This window comes from Mus caroli, unplaced genomic scaffold (assembly GCF_978045245.1).
Source record: "Mus caroli unplaced genomic scaffold, Mus_caroli_1 scaffold_6, whole genome shotgun sequence".
NCBI lineage: Eukaryota > Metazoa > Chordata > Mammalia > Rodentia > Muridae > Mus > Mus caroli.
Window position 1 is genome coordinate 59,469,687 of NW_028227261.1, and position 26,391 is coordinate 59,496,077.

The 26,391-nt window shown below is 40.3% G+C and overlaps 1 protein-coding gene across 4 annotated transcripts in view; it reads left to right on the forward strand.

The window, feature by feature from the left end:
* LOC110292766 (cytochrome P450 2J3-like) overlaps positions 1 to 25,191 on the forward strand; it is a 41,796-nt gene extending 16,605 nt beyond the window's left edge. For 2 of the 4 annotated variants that reach the window (XM_085838427.1, XM_021160318.2), the window contains 5 exons: positions 4,978 to 5,154; positions 7,286 to 7,427; positions 9,499 to 9,686; positions 9,763 to 9,901; positions 25,013 to 25,191. In XM_085838427.1, coding sequence (XP_085694553.1) covers positions 4,978 to 5,154; positions 7,286 to 7,427; positions 9,499 to 9,686; positions 9,763 to 9,901; positions 25,013 to 25,191 — 825 coding nt within the window. The remainder of the gene's footprint in view (positions 1 to 4,977; positions 5,155 to 7,285; positions 7,428 to 9,498; positions 9,687 to 9,762; positions 9,902 to 25,012) is intronic. The other 2 variants (XM_021160320.2, XM_021160321.2) reach the window with 2 other exon arrangements.
* Positions 25,192 to 26,391: the final 1,200 nt, after the last annotated feature.

Genomic DNA, 26,391 nt, shown 5'->3' on the forward strand with positions numbered 1-26,391 from the left:
TTTCCTCAATGATTAGACATTTGGTTGTTTCTCGTTTAAGATTGTTATTAATAGCACTGCTGTGAGCACTTTAAATGTTCTTGTGACCAAATCCACTATTTTGTCCTGTTTTTTTGTTTGTTTGTTTTGGTTTTTTTGTTTTTTTGGTTTTTTTTTTTTTTTGGTTTTTTTTTTTTTTTTTTTTTTTGGTTTTTCGAGACAGGGTTTCTCTATATAACCCTGGCTGTCCTGGAACTCACTTTGTAGACCAGGCAGGCCTCGAATTCAGAAATCCTCCTGCCTCTGCCTCCCAAGTGCTGGGATTAAAGGCGTGTGCCACCACGCCCAGCTCTTTTTTTTTTATTTAGAGTTAAAACATGTTATCATAAAAAACTTGTTCCACTATTTATATGCCCATTCCTTAAAACTATCAAAATGGTAATACCATAATGTAACCCTTTGGGGTTCAATCTTTGCTCCCATACTGGTACACTTTATGTTCCTGTGTTTATCCATATATAAATGTTCCTCTTAGAATTGCCTTAGCTGTCTCTCAAATGGTATGGTAGACTGAGCTTTCATCATTATTTCATTCTAGAAGCTTGGCATCTCCTCCCCCGCCTTTCTCTCTCTCTCTCTCTCTCTCTCTCTCTCTCTCTCTCTCTCTCTCTCTCTCTCTCTCAAATTTATTTATTAATTTTATTTATATGAGTACACCACCATTGCTTTCTTCAGACATACCAGAAGAGGACATCAGACCCCATTACCGATGGTTGTTAGCCATTATGTGGTTGCTGGGGGTTGAACTCTGGACCTCTGGAAGAGCAGTCAGTGATTTTAACTGCTGAGCCATCTCTTCAGCCCCCTCTCTCTTTTTTAATGTCCCATTTCTATTCAAGATTCTATTTGTCACTCTCTGCGTATTTGTTTAGCTTCTATAGTATTTCTTGTGATTGGATTTCAGTTTTATTACACTATAGTCTATTTGGATATAATAGACTATTTTATTCTTTTGGATTTGGTAAGACATGGGTCTTTTTATTTTACAGAAAGTCCCATGTGCTACTAAGAACAAAGAATTTGCTGTTTCATTTGGATGGAAAACTTTCCAGATATCTATTAAGTTCATTTGATCTATGGTGCAGTTTAGCTCTGAGTTTCTTCTCAGTACACTTCCTCTGCTTGGTTTATACAGGATGATCTATGCAGGCTTGGGAATGTAGTGCTGACATCACCCATAGTTATTGTATGAGGATCTGTCTGAACTTCATGTTCATTCTTGTTTCTTTTATAAAACCCACAGCCCCAAATTTTGTTGCATACATATTTACAATTTTTCTAATTGAAAAATTGTTTCTTTTCTGAATATGTAGTGGCCTTCTTTAAAGAGTGTATAACACTCTTTTAAGTATCTTCTTCAGTGCTCTCTTGGTGGTCATCACTTGACTTAGTATGTATTTTTTTGGTGTGTCCATTATTCCTCATGAGTTTTAAAACAAACCTTTGTTGAATGTGCAACACGTGATCAGTTGTTACTTACTTTCTCACACTGAAATATACCATCCCCAGCTTTCCAGGCTCTGAAGCCTGTTAATCTGGAACCTGATGTTAGTCTCCTGTTTCAGTCTTTGTATGTCCATCAGAATATTTCTACTAGAACATACATTTTAAAGTTTCATTATGTGTCTGTGGGTTTCAGCTCGTGTGTGTACATGATAGTAAGTATGAAGTCAAAAGACACCTTTGAGAATCAATACTATTCTATAGTTGTGGGATCCAGTGCTTAAACTTGGATTCTCAGACTTGTGCAAACACCTTTATCTGAAGAGCTATCTCCTGAGATGGACCCTTTGAATCCTTAAATATTGCTATTTTCCTTTACAATTTTTGTTGACCATGGAGATCTTCTTATCTGGTCGTGATTATCTGAGGATCTAAATGCCCCTTATACTTGAGTGTCCTTTCGTTTCTTTGACTTGAGGAAACTTTTTGCTATAATTTCACTGAATTTTCCATCCATCCCTTTCGTTTTCAGCTCAGCTTGTGAAATAAAATCATGAATATTTCTGGGCATAGTCTCTTGATCATATCACAGTTCTTACTTTAGTCATTATTTACATTTTTCATTACACTGTTGGAATGTAGGCTTTCCACAGCAGTGATCTCCCTTCTTGATCTTCTCTTGGGTGGAGACTGTTGCCAGGGTTTTCTATTGTGGCTTTGGGGATTTGTTTGTTCATTTATTTATTTATTTTGTATCATTTTCTTTATTTTAGATTCAAGTTCTTTTTAAGATCTTTTTGTTGGTTATTTTATTTATTTACATTTCAAATATTATCCCCTTTCCAGTTTTCCCTACACAAACATCCTATCCTTTCTCCCCTACCCCCTGCTTCTATGAGGGTGCTCCCACACTCACCCACCCACTCCCACCTCACTGCCCTAGCACTCCCCTGTGCTGGGGCATGGAGCCGCCACAGAACCAAAGGCCTCCCCTGCCATTGATGCCAGATAAGGCTATCCTCTGCTACATATGCAGCTGGGGCCATGGGTCCATCTTTGGTTGGTGGTTTAGTCCCTGGGAGCTTGGGGTGATGTCTGGTTGGTCGTTATTGTTGTTCATCCTATGGGGTTGCAAACCCCTTCAGCTCCTTCAGTCCTTCCCCTAGCTCTTCCATTGGGGACCAGTGCTCAGATGGGATGGATCCCTAAGTGAGGCAGTGTCTAGATGGTCTTTCCTCGAGTTTCTGCTACACTCTGTCCCTGCATTTCTGTTAGACAGGAGCAATTCTGGGTTAATATTTTTGAGATGGGTGTGTATCCCCATCCCTCAACCAGGGGCCAGACCTAACCAATGGATATGGTTTCTACAGGTTCTCTCTCCCCTTTTGGGGTTAATTCTCCTAATGTCATCCCTGTTGAATCCTAGGAACCTCTTGGGTCCCTGGCATCTGGGACTTTCTTGTGGCTACCCCTGGCTCCCTGCTCCTGTCTCCTTCCACAGCTGGTCCTGCTCCTCTTTTTCCCTCCCACTCCTCTTTCCCTCCCAGGTCCCTCCCTCTACCTCCCATGATTATTTCATTCCCCTTCAAATGTTAAATTCACTACATCTCTGTTTGTGGTTCTTTTTTTTTTTTAATAAAATCTCAATTTCTTTGCTGTATTTTCACCAATTCTGTCCATTTTTCATTCTGATTGCTAGATCTCTCTTCCTTTTGCTTGTTGCTTCCATGCTGCTGACTTTCACCTCTGGAGCCTATACTGGACTCCACTGCCTGTTTCTGCCCCCTTCCTGCCTCTGATCATTTTGATCAGAAAACGCTTGGACACTTCACCCAACAGTTAAAGTGTTTCCAGGTGTTTGAATTGACTTATGATTTCAGAGGTTCTGTCTTGATTTTTTCCCTTTTCTTTCTTTCTTATTTATTTATTTATTTATTTTTATTTTCATTTGTATATCTGATGGTTGGGGTATGTCTTCTGAATTCTTTGAAATGATCTTTTTTTTTTTTATTGAGAAGCCTGTTCTTGAAGGCTAGTGTCACTTTGTGAGTGGAAACAAACTGCTCTAGCAGTCATATTAAACTCTACGAATATAAAAATACACATAAAAATCAATGATATTTCACTAACATGTAACTGTTGAACTGATAATCTGCTTTACAATTCTCTGTAAAGATAAATTTATTTAAGGTAAGTGTTGAAACAATAGGTAAAATAAGTGAAGAAGTCTAGGAAAGGAAGAAAAGAGAAAAGAAGCAAGATTCACTAATGAGGCAGTGAGGAAGAAGAAAAAAGTACAAGAAATTTTTTAAGGGTGGAGAGGCTTCAAAAATATTTCTCAGCAGTGAAAAGTTCCCCCCAAAAATTAGATAAATGTTAGAGAAATACAAGTCTGAATACTACTAAATACAAGGGGAAGACACACGATATAAAAATAATTTATTGAAGAGAAATTATATTGCCTAATAATTGAAAAATAAACTTGATAAATAACATTAGATGAGTCCACGAAGGGGGTAAAAACTAAAACTTTAATTCAAAAATATGTAAATGCAAAGGTAAAAAAGGAGAGACAAAAAGGAAAAGAAATAATAAAGGTAAAGAAACTGATTTCATTGTGGTCTGGGACGTCAAAAACTGTAGAATGCTGCTTATGTGCACAACAGAGGAGGTGAGCTGAGTCTGTGACTCCTGTCTTGCCTTTGGCTTGTGCTTTTGCTGAGTTTGTGCTGCAGTGAGCATCTCACATCTTCAGATTAATCTTTACTGCATCTCTATTCTTTCCGTGGGTAACAGGGGCCACTGCTGGCCAAACTGAGCTTTGGATGTGAACAGGGCAAGACGCCCCAGATCATGTCACCTGGAGCTACTCTCAAGTGGGGGTGTATCCCTAGTGTGTTGAGAGTGAGGGAGGCAATCTGCCTTCACACATTCAAGACCCTCTGAGTACTGACCACTATTCTGTTGGAATGCCCCTCTAGGTCATGGTCATCTCAGGCATGCCAGAGTTTCTGAGTTTTATAGCAACAAACAACATAAAGCTAGTACCATGATTTCACCCGATCCATGGTCTCAGACTCAGAGCTATCAAACTCCATGGTAAATTTACGTTGATAAGGTCAATCTGTAGCCACTGCATGTGGAGCTATCTCCCTTTATGTGCTTCCCAGCCTCATCCCACTTTCTGCCACCATCAGCCTTTGGCCCTTCAGTGTCTTTGATGACACTTAGGGTCAAAATTGGGACAGCTACTGAATGCTGAACTGAACTGACAAAAATATAGTGTGTATCCTAAGTGGGAAGCAGTTGTACCAGTGAGAAATGGTCAGAGGTCAGTATGTTCTGCATGGGAGGGTTGAAATGCCTGACAGTGGGTGAAGGAAAGCAGCAGGCTAGGTGTTCCCACAGTTCCACTGTAGAAGATGAAGAGACAAAGTCAAGACTGTCTTGAAACATAGAAAGTGAGTTTATGATTGCTTTCTTCTCCCTAATTAGCTCTACAACATCTTCCCATGGATAATAAAACATCTCCCAGGACAACACCAAACATTGTTGGCTACCTGGAGAAAACTGAAATCATATATTGCTGATATAATTGACAATCACCACAAAGACTGGAACCCTGATGAGCCAAGAGACTTCATTGATGCTTTTCTCAATGAAATGGCAAAGGTGGGAAGATGTAACCTGTGTCTTTTTACAGAAAGGGTGATGTAAAGTAGCTACCTATTGATCCAGCAGCAGGCAACCACAATGGCTGGATTTTACCATACCACACATTTATTCATTCTGTCATATTTCTATACAGTCCCTATCATCCTGTCTGCCAGGCAAGCTACTTCGAAAGACAATAGAAACTTCGTTGCCTTGTGTCTCTCATCTCCTAAAGGACATTGGTGTTTGTTCCTGAAGCTCATTTGTTCTAAATTCAATGCCAAGATTGCAACATCTCTTTGCTTTCTGATCCCTTAACATCTTATTTCTTTGGTACTAAGGATAACCTTTCCCCTGAAATTAATCATATCTATAGGTAACAGGCAACCTGCAAATTCCCTCCTTTTTCTTTTTCCCATATCTGAAGTAGACGCACACAAAACAAAAGCAGCAGTTAAATTTCAGGACTTTATTTTGTTATGGGTTGGTCTAATTACCTTCCCCAATCCAAACCTCCAGACAAACCAGCTAAGTAAGTGGTAGAGTTTGACTTTTATATCTAGGTGAGGAACCTACCAATCTGTGGTCTCCATATCATCACTAGTCAATAACAGACAAAGCCAAGAAGACAGTGAATGGACATATTATTTAAGTTTGTATCCCTGTGACAACAACACATGGTAGCAAAATAAATAAATCAGAACTGTACTCTGGCTGGGTTTCAGAAGATTTTCATCTTACGTGGCAAATGGCAAAGGAGCTAAGTTCCTGGGCAGAAGGGTGTGGAGCAGGTTTTCACGGCACAGTCGATCAGGAAGCAGAAACAAGAAAGCACCATGGGTTTGGTATAATTGTCAGTTACCCTCCTTCCTCATGGGCACCTTCATGCTGGTTCCTTCAGCAAGACATTATATTCCTATTTCCAAGAACTTTCCCAAAACTATCAGTGCAAGGAACCAAATATTTAACACATGAGCCTGTGAAGGAACATCTTGAATTGTAGACATACTACAAAATGAAAACCCTTGACCCCAGCAGAATCCTGGTGATATCACTGAATCTGTCATAGGAGTTACAACTCACTGGATAATGGGCAAAGTGGTAAATATTTATTTATTTATTTATTTATTTATTTATTTATTTTTACATCTTCTTTGATATTTTATCTTCCTGGCATATCGGTGAAAGCCATATTTTTTATTCTTTTTTATTAGATATTTTCTTTATATACATTTCAAATTTCAAATGCTATCCCTATACCCTCCCCCCGCCCTGCTCCCCTACCCACCCACTCCCGCTTCTTGGCCCTGGCAGTCCCCTGTACTGGGGCATATAAAGTTTGCAATACCAGGGAACCTCTCTTCCCAGTGATGGCCTACTACACCATTTTCTGCTACATATGCAGCTAGAGACATGAGCTCTGGGGGGTACTGGTTATCATATTGTTGTTCCACCTATAGGGTTGCAGACCCCTTCAGCTCCTTGGGTGTAGAAGCCATATTTTATGCCCAGGGGAGATGGCAAATCATTTATCATGTGAAGTGCAGGTATGAGACTCATTAACATTGAGAGCACATTAATAAATGATGTTTCCAGAAGAAGTGATTAAAAGCAGTGACATTTTGTAAAGAACAATTGATGGAATCAGTAATGTTTTAAATTGGCAAGATGATGCAGATTGGAGAATAAATGAACAAAGAAATTTTATTTTAATCTTTCTGTTATAAAACCTGTTAAACATTGACTTTGAGCCTGTTGTATTCCCCAGAGATGATAATGGTGTGTTAATGGGTGTGTGTGTGTGTGTGTGTGTGTGTATTATTCTTATCATATAGACTGACATATAGACATAGGCAAGGATACAAAGTGAGTGCCCTAGGCCATACAGATACTTAGTGATATGACAGACACAGGAAGGCAAATAAGCTTTTTTATTACATTCTCTTCCCACTGTACAAAAACTTTTCCAAAAGTTCAGTAATAAGAATGGTTGCTTTGATTTTCATCTAGCCAACTGCCTCCAGGACCTCAGGATCAAAGGAATCATCATTCCAAATGACTTAATCCAGCTCCTTCCTCAGGGTAAGGACCAATGTTCTGCGATGATCACAAACCCTCTAAATAAACAAACATACACTGTCTTTTCCAGTACCCAGGCAAGACTACTACAAGTTTCAATGAAGAAAACCTTATCTGCAGCACTCTGGACCTATTCCTTGCTGGAACAGAGACAACATCCTCAACACTGCGATGGGCCCTGCTCTACATGGCTCTATACCCAGAAGTCCAAGGTGAGCATGTGCTGACCATTTCTAACCAAAGAAGAATGGGTTCAGAAGAAATGGGGCATGGTGGAGTGAGAGGGGAGTGGTGAAACACTTGGGTAGGGGCACATCTTGCACATGTTCTGTTAGTACTATGATTGTTCAAGGGGTGCAGATATTACATCTGTACCTTCAAGAATATTGGAGTTTAGAAGAAAAGACAGAAGTCAATCTAAATTGTGATAGGTTCCAGAAAGAATGGCATTACCACACAACATTAATCTACACTCTACTCCCTTTTTAGCAATCCTTCCCATTTTGGGTACTGTCCTAATTCTTTATTCTGATATCTGATATCTTGTGATACACACCTTTTTGCCAGTCTAGGAATCTGCCTGTCTCTGCCTCACAAGTGGTAAAATAACAAGCAAGTGCAGACTACCACATCTTATGTTTGTTCTGAGATTCCAACTCATGTTCACATGTTTGCATGGCAACCTATTTACTAAGTTACACACATACATTTTTAATACATGCTATATATATCATATTATATATGTGTGTATGTGTGTATATATATATACATACATACACACACAACACATATATACATATATATATAGGCTACAACTTAAAATGCCTTTCTTGCTTAAGGTATGTTTTAAGAAAGCTTAAATCAGTTACAATTAAATTCAGTTACAATTCCGGCTTACATTCTAAAACAAAAGCTCCAGAATATTTATCAATAGTTTATTGCTAAAAGTTTTTAAAATATATTTATTTATTTTGTGCATGTGTATGCAAATTTGAATGTTCTCTTTCCACATATACATATATAGATTCAAAAACAAACATCTGGAAGTTGATATTTCCTATCATGCAGGTTCCTGAGCTCAATAACTTGTCAATAGGGTTAGCCATATGTGCTAAGCAATCAACTGATATAAATTTAATTCATGTTCACTGTATAGTATTAAAAGTAGTCAACAGATGGAAGAATTCAGGATACTCATGGACTATGAGTAAAGTTTGGTACAGAAATTCAGCCCTAAAGAAAAGCATCATGATGAATGCATAAATATGGGAGACAAAATTTGTGTATATTCAACTATATAAATTCTCTAGAATGGTGAAATCTGTGGACACAGAAGGTAGAATACACAAGAGAGAAACCAAGACTTGTAAAAACATAGAATTTATTTTGCAAGATGAAATGTTCCTGCCATTACTTTTATAGCAATATAGATATACTTAATATTATTTCCCTGTACACTTAAAAATGATAAGAGCCCACATAAATGATTAGTGGCCCACATCATTAATCACAGTGAAACTGAGTGAGGCAAGTGTGTTAAAAACTCAAGATAATTATGGACATAGATATCCCTTAACTCAAAATCACTACAGTTCTTCTAATCTGATTTATGTTATATGAACTTTTTGATCAATTACATTTCTATATGTACAGTAGTGCCAGTGTTAGATATTTATATATCTCTCTCAGAAGAAAGAGCCAGGCTGGACTTTGTAAAGTTCCTAAATTTCCAAATTCTTTTCACCTTATGGCTATGTTGAGTTCAGGTGAGGGACAACAGACTCAACAGTGGCTCTCGGGAGGACTGCCTTTGCACCTACAGGAAGGAAACTGGGAAAGGAACCAAACATTGACTGTATAAGAGGTCCAAGAGTGAAAACATCACATCTATTTTGTTTTACTTGTTCCAAGAGTGAAACATCACATCTATTTTGTTTTACCTGCAAAGCTCAGTCACATTTCCTCATTTCACATGCCTTCTTATAGAATCTGGGAAATGACATTTTTTTTTGTTAGAAGACCAGGTATTATTATGAGCTTAGCCATGGAGATCCTGATTATTCAGTTCAGGATATATGAAAATTCATTGTTACACTGTGGGCTTGAAGGAAGTTATAGAACTTAGCTTCTAAACTGGGCTTTTTAAGAGGTAGAGAACTTTTATTTTCTCACAATCAAGATGCTGGGTGAAATAAAAGCAAGGACATTTGGAAGACAATTTCTATATCTTTAGAAGAAATCATTAAAATGTAAAACTTAATAGAGACTCCCATTTCCTTGAAGAAAAAGTACAGGCTGAAATTGACGGAGTGATTGGCCAGGCAAAGCATCCCAGCGTGGCTGACAGAGACTCCATGCCCTATACCAATGCTGTTGTCCATGAAATTCAGAGAATGGCCAATATTGTCCCTCTGAATATTCCCAGGGAAGTGGCAGTTGACACTACACTGGCTGGATTTCACTTGCCAAAGGTAAAGAGGCTCAGGCATGGGAGTTTTGTGTGTGTCTATTCCATACATTGCCTTGAGTCTTTGTAACTTTCCCTAGGGGACTTTCATCATGACCAATTTGACTGCACTGCATATGGACCCTAAAGAATGGACCACCCCAGACACCTTCAATCCAGAGCACTTTTTGGAGAATGGACAGTTTAAGAAGAGAGAATCTTTTCTGCCATTTTCAATGGGTGAGTTGTGATGCACTGGAGAGAGTTCAGAACTCCATCACATCCCTTCTCTCTCTTCTGGCATTGTTTCAGATAAGCCCACCCAGTATGACTCCATTTTGTAGTTGGCTTCAGCCCAGCAAGCCCACCCGTACACTGTCAATCCTCTCTCGCTTCTAAGGAATTCAGCTTCCCTTGTTATGTTTTCTACACACTGACAACAGAGACCCAATCCCTGCCTCTTGTTGACCAAGAAAGCTTGATAGCTATCATTGTGTAGGCATCTTGAGTGTCACAAGTTCTTTTTAAGTAATGCCTCCTTACAAGGAAGAGAGATGAGTATTAGTAGGTGTTTTAGGCAGAGTTTCTATTCCTGCACGAACATCATGACCAAGAAGCAAGTTGGGGAGGAAAGGGTTTATTCAGCTTATATTTCCACATTGCTGTTCATCACAGAAAAAAGTCCGGACTGGAACACAAGCAGGTCAGGGAGCAGGAGCTGATGCAGAGGCCATGGAGGGATGATTTTTACTGGCTTGCTTCCCCTGGCTTGCTCAGCCTTCTCTCTTATAGAGCCAAGATTACCAGCCCAGAGATGGTCCCACCCACAAGGGGCCCTTCCCCCTTGATCACTAATTGAGAAAATGCCTTAGAGTTGGATCTCATGGTGGCATTTCCTCAATTGAAGCTCCTTTCTCTGTGATAACTCCAGCTGTATCAAGTTGACACAAAACCAGCCAGTACAATTGACTCCTTGTCAACTTGAAACACAAACACATCACTAGTAAGCCTCAACCTTTACATTCTTATTCATCCCCAAGGTCTAAATAACTTTAAACTTCCCACACTCTTTACATATTCTTTTTATTATTATTATTATTATTACATATTTTCCTCAATTACATTTCCAATGCTATTCCAAAAGTCCCCCATACCCTCCCCCCCACTTCCCTACCCACCCATTCCCACTTTTTGGCACTGCCTTTCCCCTGTACTAGGGCATATAAAGTTTGCGTGTCCAATGGGCCTCTCTTTCCAGTGATGGCCTACTAAGCCATCTTTTAATACATATGCAGCTAGAGTCAAGAGTTCCGGGGTGCTGATTAGTTCATAATGTTGTTGGACCTATAGGGTTGCAGATCCCTTTAGCTCCTTGGGTACTTTCTCTAGCTCCTCCATTGGGGGCCCTGTGATCCATCCAATAGCTGACTGTGAGCATCCACTTATGTGTTTGCTAGGCCCCGGCCTAGACTCACAAGAGACAGCTATATCACGGTCCTTTCAGCAAACGCTTCCTAGTGTATGCAATGGTGTCATCGTTTGGAGGCTAATTAAGGGATGGATCCCTGGATATGGCAGTCTCTAGATGGTCCATCCTTTGGTCTCAGCTCCAAACTTTGTCTCTGTGACTCCTTCCATGGGTGATGTTTCCAATTCTAAGAAGGGGCAAAGTGTCCACACTTTGGTCTTCGTTCTTCTTCAGTTTCATGTGTTTTACAAATTGTCTCTTATATCGTGGATATACTAAGTTTCTGGGCTAATATCCACTTATCAGTGAGTACATATCATTTGAGTTCTTTTGTGATTATGTTACCTCACTCAGGATGATGCCCTCCAGGTCCAACCATCTGCCTAGGAATTTCATAAATTCATTCTTTTTAATAGCTGAGTAGTACTCCATTGTGTAAATGTACCACATTTTTTGTATCCATTCCTTTGTTGAAGGGCATGAGGGTTCTTTCCAGCTTCTGGCTATTATAAATAAGGCTGCTATGAACATAGTGGAGCATGTGTCCTTCTTACCAGTTGGAACATCTGTATATATGCCCAGGAGAGGTATTGCTGGATCCTCCGGTAGTACTATGTCCAATTTACTAAGGAACTGCCAGACTGATTTCCAGAGTGGTTGTACAAGCTTGCAATCCCATCAACAATGGAGGAGTGTTCCTCTTTCTCCACATCCTCGCCAGCATCTGCTGTCACCTGAATTTTTAATCTTAGCTATTCTGACTGGTGTGAGATGGAATATCAGGGTTGTTTTGATTTGCATTTCTCTGATTATTAAGGATGCTGAGCATTTTTCAGGTGCTTCTCAGCTATTCGGTATTCCTCAGGTGAGAATTCTTTGTTTAGCTCTGAGCCCCATTTTTAATGGGGTTATTTGATTTTCTGGAGTCCACCTTCTTGAGTTCTTTATATATATTGGATATTAGTCCCCTATCTGATTTAGGATAGGTAAAGATCCTTTCCCAATCTGTTGGTGACCTTTTTGTCTTATTGACCGTGTCTTTTGACTTGCAGAAGCTTTGCAGTTTCATGAGGTCCCATTTGTCAATTCTCGATCTTACAGCACAAGCCATTGCTGTTCTATTCAGGAATATTTCCCCTATACCCATACCTTCGAGGGTTTTCCCTACTTTCTACTCTATAAGTTTCAGTGTCTCTGGTTTTATGTGGAGTTCATTGATCCACTAATATTTGACCTAAGTACAAGAAGATAGGAATGGATCAATTCGCATTCTTCTACATGATAACTACTAGTTGTGCCAGCACCTTTTGTTGAAAATGCTGTCTTTTTTCCACTGGATGGTTTTTGCTCCCTTGTCAAACATCAAGTGACCATCGGTGAGTGGGTTCAATTCTGGGTCTTCAATTCTATTCCATTGGTCTCCTTGTCTGTCACTATACCAGTACAATGCAGTTTTTTATCACAATTGCTTTGTAATAAAGCTTTAGGTCAGGCATGGTGATTCCACCAGAGGTTCTTTTATCCTTGAGAAGAGTTTTTGCTATCCTAGGTTTTTTGTTATTCCAGATGAATTTACAGATTGCTCTTCCTAATTCCTTGAAGAATTGAGTTGGAATTTTGATGGGGATTGAAATGAATCTGTAGATTGCTTTTGGCAAGATAGCCATTTTTACAATGTTGATCCTGCCAATCCATGAGCATGGGAGATCTTTCCATCTTCTGAGATCTTCTTTAATTTCTTTCTTCAGAGACTTGAAGTTCTTATCATACAGATCTTTCACTTCCTTAGTTAGAGTCATGCCAAGGTATTTTATATTATTTGTGATTATTGAGAAGGGTGTTGTTTCCCTCATTTCTTTCTCAGCCTGTTTATCCTTTGTATAGAGAAAGGCCATTGACTTGTTTGAGTTAATTTTATATCCAGCTACTTCACCGAAGCTGTTTATCAGGCTTAGGAGTTCTCTGGTAGAATTTTTAGGTTCACTTATATATACTATCATATCACCTGCAAAAAGTGATATTTTGACTTCTTCCTTTCCAATTTGTATCCCCTTGATCTCCTTTCGTTTTCTAATTGCTCTGGCTAGGACTTCAAGTACAATGTTGAATAGGTAGGGAGAGAGTGGACAGCCTTGTCTAGTCCCTGATTTTAGTGGGATTGCTTCCAGCTTCTCACCATTTACTTTGATGTTGGCTACTGGTTTGCTGTAGATTTCTTTTATCATGTTTAGGTATGGGCCTTGAATTCCTGATCTTTCCAAGACTTTTATCATGAATGGGTGTTGGATTTTGTCCAATGCTTTCTCAGCATCTAACGAGATGATCATGTGGTTTTTGTCTTTGAGTTTGTTTATATACTGGATTACGTTGATGGATTTTGGTATATTGAACCATCCTTGCATCCCTGGGATGAAACCTACTTGGTTAGGATGGATGATTGTTTTGATGTGTTTTTGGATTCTGTTGGCAAGAACTTTATTGAGTATTTTTGCATCAATATTCATAAGGGAAATTGGTCTGAAGTTCTCTATCTTTGTTGGGTCTTTTTGTGGTTTAGGTATCAGAGTAATTGTGGCTTCATAGAATGAGTTTGGTAGAGAACCTTCAGTTTCTATTTTGTAGAATAGTTTGTGAAGAACTGGAATTAGGTCTTCTTTGAAGGTCTGATAGAACTCTGCACTAAACCCATCTGGTCCTGGGCTTTTTTTGGTTGGGAGACTATTAATGACTTGTTCTATTTCTTTAGGGGATATAGGACTGTTTAGATCATTAACCTGATCTTGATTTAGCTTTGGTACCTGGTATCTGTCTAGAAATATGTCTATTTCATCCAGGTTTTCCAGTTTTGTTGAGTATAGCCTTTTATAGAAGGATCTGATGGTGTTTTGGATTTCTTCAGGATCTGTTGTTATGTTTCCCTTTTCATTTCTGATTTTGTTAATTAGGATGCTTTCCCTGTGCCCTCTAGTGAGTCTGGCTAAGGGTTTATCTATCTTGTTGATTTTCTCAAAGAACCAGCTCCTTGATTGGTTGATTCTTTGAATAGTTCTTCTTGTTTCCACTTGGTTGATTTCACCCCTGAGTTTGATTATTTCCTGCCTTCTAATCCTCTTGGGTGAATTTGCTTCCTTTTGTTCTAGAGCTTTTAGGTGTGTTGTCAAGCTTCTAATGTGTGCGCTCTCTAGTTTCTTTTTGGAGGCACTCAGAGCTATGAGTTTTCCTCTTAGGAATGCTTTCATTGCGTCCCATAAGTTTGGGTATGTAGTGGCTTCATTTTCATTAAACTCCAAAAAGTCTTTAATTTCTTTCTTTATTCCTTCCTTGACCAAGTTATCATTGAGAAGAGTGTTGTTCAGTTTCCATGTGAAAGTTGGCTTTCTATTAGTTATTTTGTTATTGCAGATCAGCCTTAGTCCATGGTGATCTCATAGGATTTATGGGACAATTTCAATATTTTTGTATATGTTGAGGCTTGTTTTGTGACCAATTATATGGTCAATTTTGGAGAAGGTACCATGGGGTGCTGAGAAGAAGGTATATCCTTTTGTTTTAGGATAAAATGTTCTGTAGATATCTGTTAAGTCCATTTGTTTCATGACTTCTGTTAGTTTCACTATGTCCCTGTATAGTTTCTGTTTCCATGATCTGTCCATTGGTGAAACTGGTGTGTTGAAGTCTCCCACTATTATTGTGTGAGGTGCAATGTGTGCTTTGAGCTTTACTAAAGTTTCTTTAATGAATGTGGCTGCCTTTGTATTTGGAGCATATATATTCAGAATTTAGAGTTCCTCTTGGAGGATTTTACCTTTGATGAGTATGAAGTGCCCCTCCTTGTCTTTTTTGATTATTTTGGGTTGGAAGTCGATTTTGTTAGATATTAAAATGGCTACTCCAGCTTGTTTCTTCATACCATTTGCTTGGAAAATTGTTTTCCAGCCTTTCATTCTGAGGTAGTGTCTATCTTTTTCTCTGAGATGAGTTTCCTGTAAGCAGCAAAATGTTGGGTCTTGTTTGTGTGGCCAGTTTCTTAGTCTATGTCTTTTTATTGGGGAGTTGAGTCCATTGATATTAAGAGATATTAAGGAAAAGTAATTGTTGCTTCCTGTTATTTTTGTTGTTAAAGTTGGCATTCTGTTCTTGTGGCTGTCTTCTTTTAGGTTTGTTGAGGGTTTATCTCCTTGTTTTTTCTAGGCTGTGGTTCCCGTTCTTGTATTGGTTTTTTTCTGTTATTATCCTTTGAAGGGCTGGATTCGTGGAGAGATAATGGGTGAATTTGGTTTTGTCCTGGAATACTTTGGTTTCTCCATCTATGGTAATTGAGAGTTTGGCTGGGTATAGTAGCCTGGGCTGGAATTTGTGTTCTCTTAGTGTCTGTATAACATCTGTCCAGGATCTTCTGGCTTTCATAGTCTCTGGTGAAAAATCTGGTGTAATTCTGATAGGCTTGCCTTTATATGTTACTTGACCTTTTTCCCTTACTGCTTTTAGTATTCTATCTTTATTTAGTGCATTTGTTGTTCTGATTATTATGTGTCGGGAGGAATTTCTTTTCTGGTCCAGTCTATTTGGAGTTCTGTAGGCTTCTTGTATGATCATGGGCATCTCTTTCTTTAGATTTGGGAAGTTTTCTTCAATAATTTTGTTGAAGATGTTTGCTGGTCCTTTGAGTTGAAAATCTTCATTCTCATCAACTCCTATTATCCATAGGTTTGGTCTTCTCATTGTGTCCTGGATTTCCTGGATGTTTTGAGTTAGGATCTTTTTGCATTTTCCATTTTCTTTGGTTGTTGTGCCAATGTTCTCTATGGAATCTTCTGCACCTGAGATTCTCTCTTCCATCTCTTGTATTCTGTTGCTGATGCTCGCATCTATGGTTCCAGATTTCTTTCCTGGGGTTTCTATCTCCAGCGTTGCCTCACTTTGGGTTTTCTTTATTGTGTCTACTTCCCTTTTTAGGTCTTGGATGGTTTTATTCAATTCCATCACAGTTTTGGTTATATTTTCCTGCAATTCTTTAAGGGATTTTTGTGTTTCCTCTTTAATGTCTTCTACTTGTTTTGCAGTGTTCTCCTGTATTTCTTTAAGTCCTCCTTGATGTCCTCTACTATCATCATGAGATATGCTTTTAAATCCAGGTCTAGCTTTTCAGGTGTGTTGGGGTGCCCTGGACTGGGCAAAGTGGGAGTGCTGGGTTCTGATGATGGTGAGTGCTCCTGGTTTCTGTTAGTAAGATTCTTATGTTTACCTTTTGCCATCTGGTAATCTCTGGAGTTAGTTGTTATAGTTGTCTCTGTTTAGAGATTGTTCCTCTGGTGATTTTGTTACCCTCTATGAGCAGCCTGGGAGACTAGCTCTCTCCTCTGAGTTTCAGTGGTCAGAGCAGTCTCTGCAGGCAAGGTCTCCTCTTTCAGGGAAGGTGCACAGTTATCTGGTGTTTGGACCTCCTCCTGGCTGAAGATGAAGGCCCAAAACAGGATCTCTCCCAGAAGCTGTGTTGCTTTGGCCTGTGCAGACTGCCCTCCATGGAGTCACGGAACCAAGCTGGCTCCTGCATAACCTGAGGCAGAAGCCTCTCAGGCCGGGCAGACACCTGTGCTTTGATCAGGAAGGTGGCCAGTTGTCTGGAGCCGAAAATGGTGCCACCTCAGAGGCTCTGTGGCTCTCGCCTGTCCCAGAGACTGCTGGCCTCTGTATTCCACACTCTCACCTGTGCAGACTGCCCTCTGCAGAGTCCTGGAACCAAGCTGGCTCCTGCGGAACCTGAGGCAGAAGCCTCTCAGGCCAGGCAGACACCTGTGCTCTGATCAGGAAGGTGGCCGGTTGTCTCTGTATTTCTTTAAGTGAGTTATGAAAGTCCTTCTTGATGTCCTCTACCATCATCATGAGATATGCTTTTAAATCCGGGTCTAGCTTTTTGGGTGTGTTGGGGTGCCCAGGACTAGGTGGGGTGAGAGTGCTGCATTCTGATGATGGTGAGTGGTCTTGATTTCTGTTAGTAGGATTCTTACATTTGTCTTTCGCCATCTGGTAATCTCTGAAGCTAGTTGTTATAGTTGTCTCTGGTTAGAGCTTGTTCCTCAGGTGACTCTGTTAGCCTCTATCAGCAGACCTGGGAGACTAGCTCTCTCCTTAGTTTCAGTGGTCAGAGTATTCTCTGCAGGTAAGCTCTCTTCTTGCAGGGAAGGTGCCCAGATATCTGGTGTTCAAACCAGCCTCCAGAGGTCTTAGGATCCCATAGGGGATCCTGTGTGGTTCCTTGCGGGTGTCCGGAGACTCCGTGGTCAAGGCACCCTGTGCTGGAGTGGACCGGAAGGTTCTTGTTCCCTGATCAGGCCAGGTTATCTGCTTCCCTAGTTAATGCAGTCTCAGGTCCAGTGGAATTGGATTGGAGCAGACGCTGTGTTCCACTCACTAGAGGTCTTAGGATCCCATGGGGGAGCCTGTGTGGGTCCTTGCAGGTGTCCGGGGACTCCGCGGGCAAGGCACCCCGGTGCTGGAGTGGACCGGAAGGGCAGTCTTTACATATTCTTAAAATTTCAATCTCTTTAAAATATCCATCTCTTTTAAAATCCAAAATCTTTTTACAATTAAACGTCTCTTAACTGTGGGCTCCACTAAAATAGTTTCTTCCTTCAAGAGGGAAAATATCATGGCACAATCATAATCAAAAGCAAAAACAATCTCCAACTATCCAATGTCTGGGATCCAACTCATGATCTTCTGGGCTCCGCCAAGGGCTTGAGTCACTTCTCCATCCATGCCCTTTGTAGCACAGGCGACATCCTCTAGGCTCCAGATGCCTGTACTCCACTGCTGCTGCTGCTCTTGGTGGTCATCTCATGGTACTGGCATCTCCAAAACACTTCATGACCCCTTCAGTCCTGGGCAATCAATTGCAACTGAGGCTGCACCTTCACCAATGGCCTTCCATGGCCTCTCACAGTGACAAGCCTCAGCTGCTCTTCGTGACTCCTTCATGCCTTCAAAACCAGTACCACCTGGGTGACCCTTACACATTACCAAATCCCTCTGCAGCAGGAGTACAACCTTGGCTATCTCTGTAATACAGCCTCTGTGCTCTCAGAAAACACTTCCCAGAAGAAGTCACCTCAATGATGCTGTTCTCTTCTTAATCACCACTAATTTCTTAGCTCCAGCTAACCAGCATCAATAGTCCCAGTAATGCAAAGTTTTTGCTTTAGTAGTTCTGGTATCTTGTTAATCACAGCTGATCTTTCAGCCCCAGCTAACCAGAACTACAGAATCTTCACAATCAAAACAGCAATGGCCCTGAAAAGATTCTTTAATTTTCCCTCTGATATTTCACAAGCCAGACCTCCATCTTCTGCACTGTTCTCAACATTATCTTCCAAGCTCCTACACAACATCTGACAGAACTCTTAAAAACGAATGGATCTTCAAGCCCAAAGTCCCAAAGTCCTTCCACAGTCCTCCCCAAAACATGGTCAGGTTGTCACAGGAATACCCCACTCTGCTGGTACCAATTACTGTCTTAGTTAGGGTTTTACTGCTGTGAAGAGACACCATGACCAAGGCAAGTCTTATAAAAAACAACATTTAATTGGGGCTGGCTTACAGGTCAGAGGTTTAGTCAATTATCATCAAGGTGGGAGCATGGCAGTATCCAGGCAGGCATGGCACAGGAGGAGCTGAGAGTTCTATATCTTTCTTCATCCAGTAGGTTTTTATTTATTAAATAGTTTTAACTGGCATTTGCTTAAGTGAATGCACTTCAGTCCTATGAACACACTTCAAATAGTTCTGATCTTTTTAAATTGAAACCCCCTTTGTTAAATATAATCAGTTCATTCCCCTACTACATCACCTGACACACATGAAAGGAAATGCAGTGATAACTCTTGCTCCCTTGTGTTTTCTACCAGGCAAGTTATTGTAGTAGTATTGTGAAATGAGTAATCAAATGTTCTAGTATATTGTAAACATTGGGTTATATATGCTTTGTATATGTCTTCTCAAGTAATTTTGCAATTTCTTAATTCCATAAATATGTTCTAAGCATATATTGTCTGCCAAACATCCAACTTGAGAGCATGAAAGTAACAGGATAGAAGATGAGGCAGATGTACTCCTTGGACCATGTGTCCCACTGCAGCCTTTCCCATTGGAATTAGCAGACACAGACTAGCCAGATGTGCTACAGCTGGAGCTCAATGTCCACCAGATGTTCTCACACTGAAGCTTGTCTGTCCTAACATTCCCTCCAGAAGGTGACTGAATGGTACACAAAAGCCACACTGGAATGCTTGACAAGATCAACAAGTTTGCTTGATTATCGAGGGTAATGTCATGTCTCATGACATTGGGGCTCAGGAAGGGAGAATCCTGAAGTTGCCCTCTTGCCAATCTGGATCTAAAGTCAGTGTTTCTCAGTGCTAAGCTGCCCCGGGTGTGTCTGGCCAGAATGGTTCTGATCTCTTTGTATTTTCACCTGGGCATGTCTGTCCCTTTGTTCACTGTTCACACTCCCTTTAATAGGACATGGGGACTCTGTCCAGGCTTCCTGTTTATGAAAACATGAAAGACTTTAATTATAGTAGAAAATCTCAACTACATAGCTCACCTATTCTAACTATTCTAAGTTAATTAATCAGATTCATGTAATATGAAAAGTCTAGGAATATTAGCCTTCTTACATCCCAAATATATGCTTTTGGTGATAATTCCTAAGACTTTGGTGAGAGGAATGTGAGTAGATCCCCACAGGGAAATGTTTCTCCTGTCCACTGCTGCCCATGTACATGCTTTCTCTTCACCTACAGTGGAAAGTGCTCTTCCCAGTTTAATCTGTTCTTCCATCTTCTCCAGTTGTAAACAAAATTATACTGTGTTACTAAGAATGAGGTCAGTTGTGTAAGATAATCACCCCAGGAATGTTGTTACTGATAACCAGGTAGGGAAGAAACACACGTTTACTTTCATCCTCTAAGCAAACTCGAAACAGGAAGAGATAAAAACAGAGTTCTTTCTTATTCAAAACCACATGCCCAAAGAATTGACAGAACAACCAAGTGGTGGTAGCACACGGCTTTAATCCCAGCACATGGGAGGCAGAGACAGGTAGATTTCTAAGTTCGAGACCAGCCTGGTATACAGAGTGAGTTCCAGGACAGCCAGGGATACACAGGGAAACCTGTCTCTGAAAACAAAACAAACAAACAAACAAACAAACAAAGATGCAATGCAATCCCCATCAAAATTCCAACTCAATTCTTCAATGAATTAGAAAGGGCAATCTGCAAATTCATCTGGAATAACAAAAAACCTAGGATAGCAAAAACTCTTCTCAAGGATAAAAGAACCTCTGGTGGAATCACCATGCCTGACCTAAAGCTGTTCTACAGAGCAATTGTGATAAAAACTGCATGGTACTGGTATAGTGACAGACAAGTAGACCAATGGAATAGAATTGAAGACCCATAAATGAACCCACATACCTATGGTCACTTGATCTTTGACAAGGGAGCTAAAACCATCCAGTGGACAAAAGACAGCATTTTCAACAAATGGTGCTGACACAACTGATGGTTAACATGTAGAAGAATGCGAATTTATCCATTCCTATCTCCTTGTACTAAGGTCAAATCTAAGTGGATCAAGGAACTCCACATAAAACCAGAGACAGTGAAACTTCTTGAGCAGAAAGTGGGAAAAAGCCTCGAAGATATGGGCACAGGGGAAAAATTCCTGAATAGAACAACAATGGCTTGTGCTGTAAGATTGAGAATTGATAAATGGGACCTCATAAAATTGCAAAGCTTCTGTAAGGCAAAAACCACCGTCAATAAGACAAAAAGGCCACCAACAGATTGGGAAAGGATCTTTACCTATCCTAAATCAGATAGAGGACTAATATCCAATATATATAAAGAACTCAAGAAGGTGGACTCCAGAAAATCAAATAACCCCATTAAAAATGGGGTGCAGAGCTTAACAAAGAATTCTCACCTGAGGAATACCGAATGACTGAGAAGCACTTGAAAAAATGTTCAGCATCCTTAATCATCAGGGAAATGCAAATCAAAACAACCCTGAGATTCTACCTCACACCAGTCAGAAAGGTGACAGCAGATGCTGGCGAGGATGTGGAGAAAGAGGAACACTCCTCCATTGTTGGTGGGATTGCAAGCTTGTACAACCACACTGGAAACCAGTCTGGCAGTTCCTCAGAAAATTGGACATAGTACTACCGGAGGATCCAGCAATACCTCTCCTGGGCATATATCCAGAAGATGTTCCAACCGGTAAGAAGGACACATGCTCCACTATGTTCATAACAGCCTTATTTATAATAGCGAGAAGCTGGAAAGAATCCAGATGCCCCCCAACAGAGGAATGGATACAGAAAATGTGGTACATTTACACAATGGAATACTACTCAGCTATTAAAAAGAATGAATTTATGAAATTCCTAGGCAAATGGATGGACCTGGAGGGCATCATCCTGAGTGAAGTAACCCAATCACAAAAGAAGTAACATGATATATCCTCACTGATAAGTGAATATTATCCCAGAAACTTAGAATACCCAAGATATAAGATACAATCTGCAAAACACATGAAACTCAAGAAGAACGAAGACCAAAATGTGGATGCTTTGCCCCTTCTCAGAATTGGGAACAAAACACCCAGGGAAGGAGTTACAGAGACAAAGTTTGGAGCTGAGACGAAAGGACGGACCATCTAAAGACTGCCATATCTGGGGATCCATCCCATAATCAGCCTCCAAATGCTGACACCATTGCATACACTAGCAAGATTTTGCTGAAAGGACCCTGATATAGCTCTCTTGTGAGACTATGCAGGGGCCTAGCAAACACAGAAGTGGATACTCACAGTTAGCTATTGGATGGATCACAGGGCCCCCAATGGAGGAGCTAGAGAAAGTACCCAAGGAGCTAAAGGGATCTGCAACCCTATAGGTGGAACAACATTATGAACTAACCAGTACCCCGCCGGAGCTCGTGTCTCTAGCTGCATATGTATCAGAAGATGGCCTAATCGGTCATCAGTGGAAAGAGAGGCCCATTGGTCGTGCAAACTTTATATACTTCAGTATAGGGGAACGCCAGGGCCAAGAAGTGGGAGTGGGTGGATCGGAGAGTGGGGTGGGAGGGTATGGGGAGCTTTTGCAATAGCACTGGAAATGTAAATGAAGAAAATAACTAATAAAAATAAAAAATTAAAAAATAAATTAAAAAAATGGCAGAACAGTGGGTGAGGCTTATCTTTTTACTTGTAGTTTAGTTCTCCTTGTATTCTACTGAAATTATAACTTTCTATCACAATTGTGGGCACATTCACATTAAGACTCACAAAGGTAATGTTCTTATATCAGTTAGATACATAGTACTGCTTGTTTAGCAAGCAGTCACAAACTGTATTAGTAAGAACCTGTTACTGCTAACAGATTTCCACATGAGATCAGTGGCTTAGACAATCTTGGCTATCTTGCTTTATATCTTATCCTGAATGTTCATACAGTTGTGATAACAATCTCTTGAGATATCATGGAAGCACAGAGGCCTGATCAGTCCAAGCTGGGAACTGTAACTCCATGACAGGACTCTCTGCTTACTTGGCTTACCTCACATCCAGGTCTTTCATATTATTTCGACATACACTGTTATTCCATAGAAAGAACCAGAAGTTCTAGAAAATAACAAAATTCAGCCCTGGTGAAGGGAAACCTAACTATAAGTCTAGAGCACACTGTTATCCAAAAATCGGAAAATTCCAGTATGAATGACCAATATAGCAATGGGTTGTAATAGTTACTGATATTCATGAGTAATTAAATATATAGAGGGGTAAGGCAGCATTAGATTGTCAACACAGAGCCTGAAGAGATATCTCAGTGCTCTAAGAGCACTGGCTGCTCTTCCAGAGGACCCAGGTCTGATTCCTAGTAACCACATGAAAGCTTACCACCATCTATAATCTCAGTCTCAGGGGATCTGACACCTTCTTCTGGCCTCAGTGGGCATTACATACATGTGGTGCAAAAAATTTTGAAAGAGAAATATCAGTGGAAACAAACAGATGAACAGTGTCAAAATATTTTCACTTATAAAAATTAAAAAGCTGTTTAAGGAAAACCAACTGCCAGCAGAAAGGGTAGATGAGAACACAGTGTAGCCTAAGTGGCATCCTCCCAACAAGGAAGATGCTCATGGCCCATTGTGCCCATAAGATAAGGAGATACTTAGAAAAATACCTCTTATAATCCTAAGAAAAGAAAAACTTAAAAGGTTGAGGAATCATCACGTGTCTGGAGGACCAAAGAGACAGCACAGATAAGCCAAGCATGTGACACCAAGGGTGTCCTGCCAACAGCTGGCAAGCCTAGTGGCATCTGTTAACCATCCTATCATAAAAGTTCCAATGTGTAACCAGAATCCTAAGCTAGAAAATGATCTGGAGCATGAGGTAGCCCCAACAAAGTTTTTTCTGGAAATTAAACTAAATACAATAAAGATAGATAGTTAATTTTGTATTTCCTCTGATGATGCAGGGAAGAAGAGCTGAGCTATGTGACATGTCTTCAGGCTGTGGACATGAGTGCTGAGATGATATAAGAAAGTGAAGGAGAATCACGAGTAGTCAGACAACTGAATCTGGCTGATCATGGGCTCAGTTCTGGTCACACAGAACTGAATTCTTAGTGTTCAGAAAACAGCTGTTTCTAAGGCTGGAAACAGTCTGCATTTGGTACTGAGCAAATCTCTAATGCTCGTGCAGGTAGGGAGAAGCAATCTCCACTTTCTTTGCAGGATGGAGACCTGTCAGAGCAGAGATTCTAGAAGAGAAGCTAAGCAGTTTGTGCTCTATAAGAGGACAGCCCCTGCTTAGGGGACAGAATTACCATGCAAGGCATTGCTGCTCCTGGATGTTATAAGGGAATAACTGAAGACTTCTGGATGCCATTTTGGAACTCTGTGGGAGGATTGCTGACTGTTGTCAATTTGATCCTCTTATCTTGTCATCTTCATCTTTGAAAGGGACAATGACCAGGTTTAGATGTGCACTTATTAAATGATAGGCATGCCTGTCTGTACAGTTAAGCAGGAATGTGACTCCACATTTAAGACAGGAGACAGATATAAAATGAATGCAGAAACGTCAAGAATTATTCTGTTTCTAGTTGCCAGGTATGGATTTACCTGGCAGTACAGTTCCAATTAACAAACTAGAACCTTTGCAAGGGCAGCCTCTATGTCCCTGACTTTCTTGTTAGGAACTCATCTTTGACACCTGCTTACACTTTGAAATCTTATTTAATGCTCTAAGATATGTTCTACTTTATTTTACAAATGTAGATACATGTCTCCATGTATGCACATATATGAGCTGTGTTATGGTACCCATAGAGGCTAAAAGTGGGCATTGAATCTCTTAGACCCAGAGTAGCAGGTGTCTGTGAGCCTCCTGAGGATGGTGCTGAGATTTGAACTCCAGTCCTCTGATAGAGTAGTAAATAAACTTAATCATTAGCTACTTCCTTGTAAGGGTTATAAACATTCGATGATTTAGCAATGCAGCCATTGCATGGTGTATCATTTACATTTATTAAATGAATTTGAAAAGACTTGAGTCTAGTCACACATTCTCTCAGACAGCTCAGGCTCCTCCCTTCTGTTGTCCCACAAGAAGACATTTGACCTATGATTCTGAAGTTCCATATTCAGGGGAACATTCCACATTCAATCACTGTGAGACATAAAGAGCTAGACATACAGCCCAGGGTCCATTTAGGATTTGCAGGCTGAAACTCAAAACACCAGTTCCTGCAGGTACCAAGGCTAGCTGAGAAAGTATCTCATCTTCTGTTTTATTTCCTGTAGGAAAGCGAGCTTGCCTCGGAGAACAATTGGCCAGGTCTGAGCTCTTTATTTTCTTCACTGCCCTTGTGCAAAAATTTACCTTCAAGTCACCAGTCAATGAGAACCTGAGTCTGAAGTTCAGATTAGGCATCACCATTTCCCCAGTCAGCTACCGCATCTGTGCTGTCCCTAGACAATGATGCTGGAGAAGAAAAGGAGAACAGAAAGAAGTGAAGAATGCACTGCGTCACTGAGCCACTGCCCATATATGGAGGGCAAGAAGGAAGGTGACTGGGAAAGTTGGAAGGAATTAGACTAAGGTCAGTGGACCTATATTCTGGACTGCTGAGACCTCCAAATTGGTTGTGGATAAATCACTTACATGCTCAATGATAAATCTTTTCCTCTACAACTGCAAAGAGAACTGTGTTTCCTCCTAGTGAAAAGTGCTTGTAAGCAGGAAATGATGGTATACCAACCGCATAGAAATCACTGTCATATCATAGAATTATATCTTCAGTGTGCTTCCTGCCTGCTTCATAAATGTGCACTTGCTTCTAGATGTTAAGTTGGTTCCTTTGAGACTAATACAGAGATCTTTCCTCTATCTCACAGCCCATGGAAGCCTGCTGAGCACAGAACCTACCCCCAGTGGCACATTTCCTCCAATAAGCCTATAGTTACTTCAACAAAGTCTGATAATCAACTCTGTCTAGAAGATTGTGATATGCAGTCATTAGAACCAGGCCATAAGTGGAGTCTGAAAACAAAAGAGATCATATGGCACTTTTTAAAATTAAAGGAGTTTGTGCCCAAGATAAGACCAAAGTTTACTTGTGCAAAAAGCATGCTTCTGTATGCTTTTCACAAAGTGAAAAAAAAAATTCTTGGTATGATTCTAATAGACTTATGTGCCCCCTATATACAAGTTTACTCCAATAACTTTATAGGATGGATTTCTTTCTACAATCCAGAATAAGTCACTTATCAGTTATTGATTCATGAGTGGTGACAGAAAGCTTAGTTCATAGTTTCATCTGATGGAATGAATAAAATTCAGAACTGAGAAATCTTCCTATCTTCAGACTCCATAAGAACACAAAACAAGGTTTTTCTAGCCTCAGTCTGTCTACCATATGGCATTACTTGAAACATCTATGTCTATTCGTCTCTATTAGACAGGGCACAACAGACCACACAAAGTCCAGCTTGGTGAGCCAGGAATCTTATTGGGGCTATGAGAAGAACACAGGTGATTCCAAAGATACTGGAACCAAAAAGTCCCCTGCTTAATTTACAGGCAGCATCTGTACAACTGAAGAGTCTCGTCCCCATTCCCAATCCCAGCAACTGTTCACTCTTTGTGTAACCTGAGAAGCTGGTGAGCTGCCACGGACCAG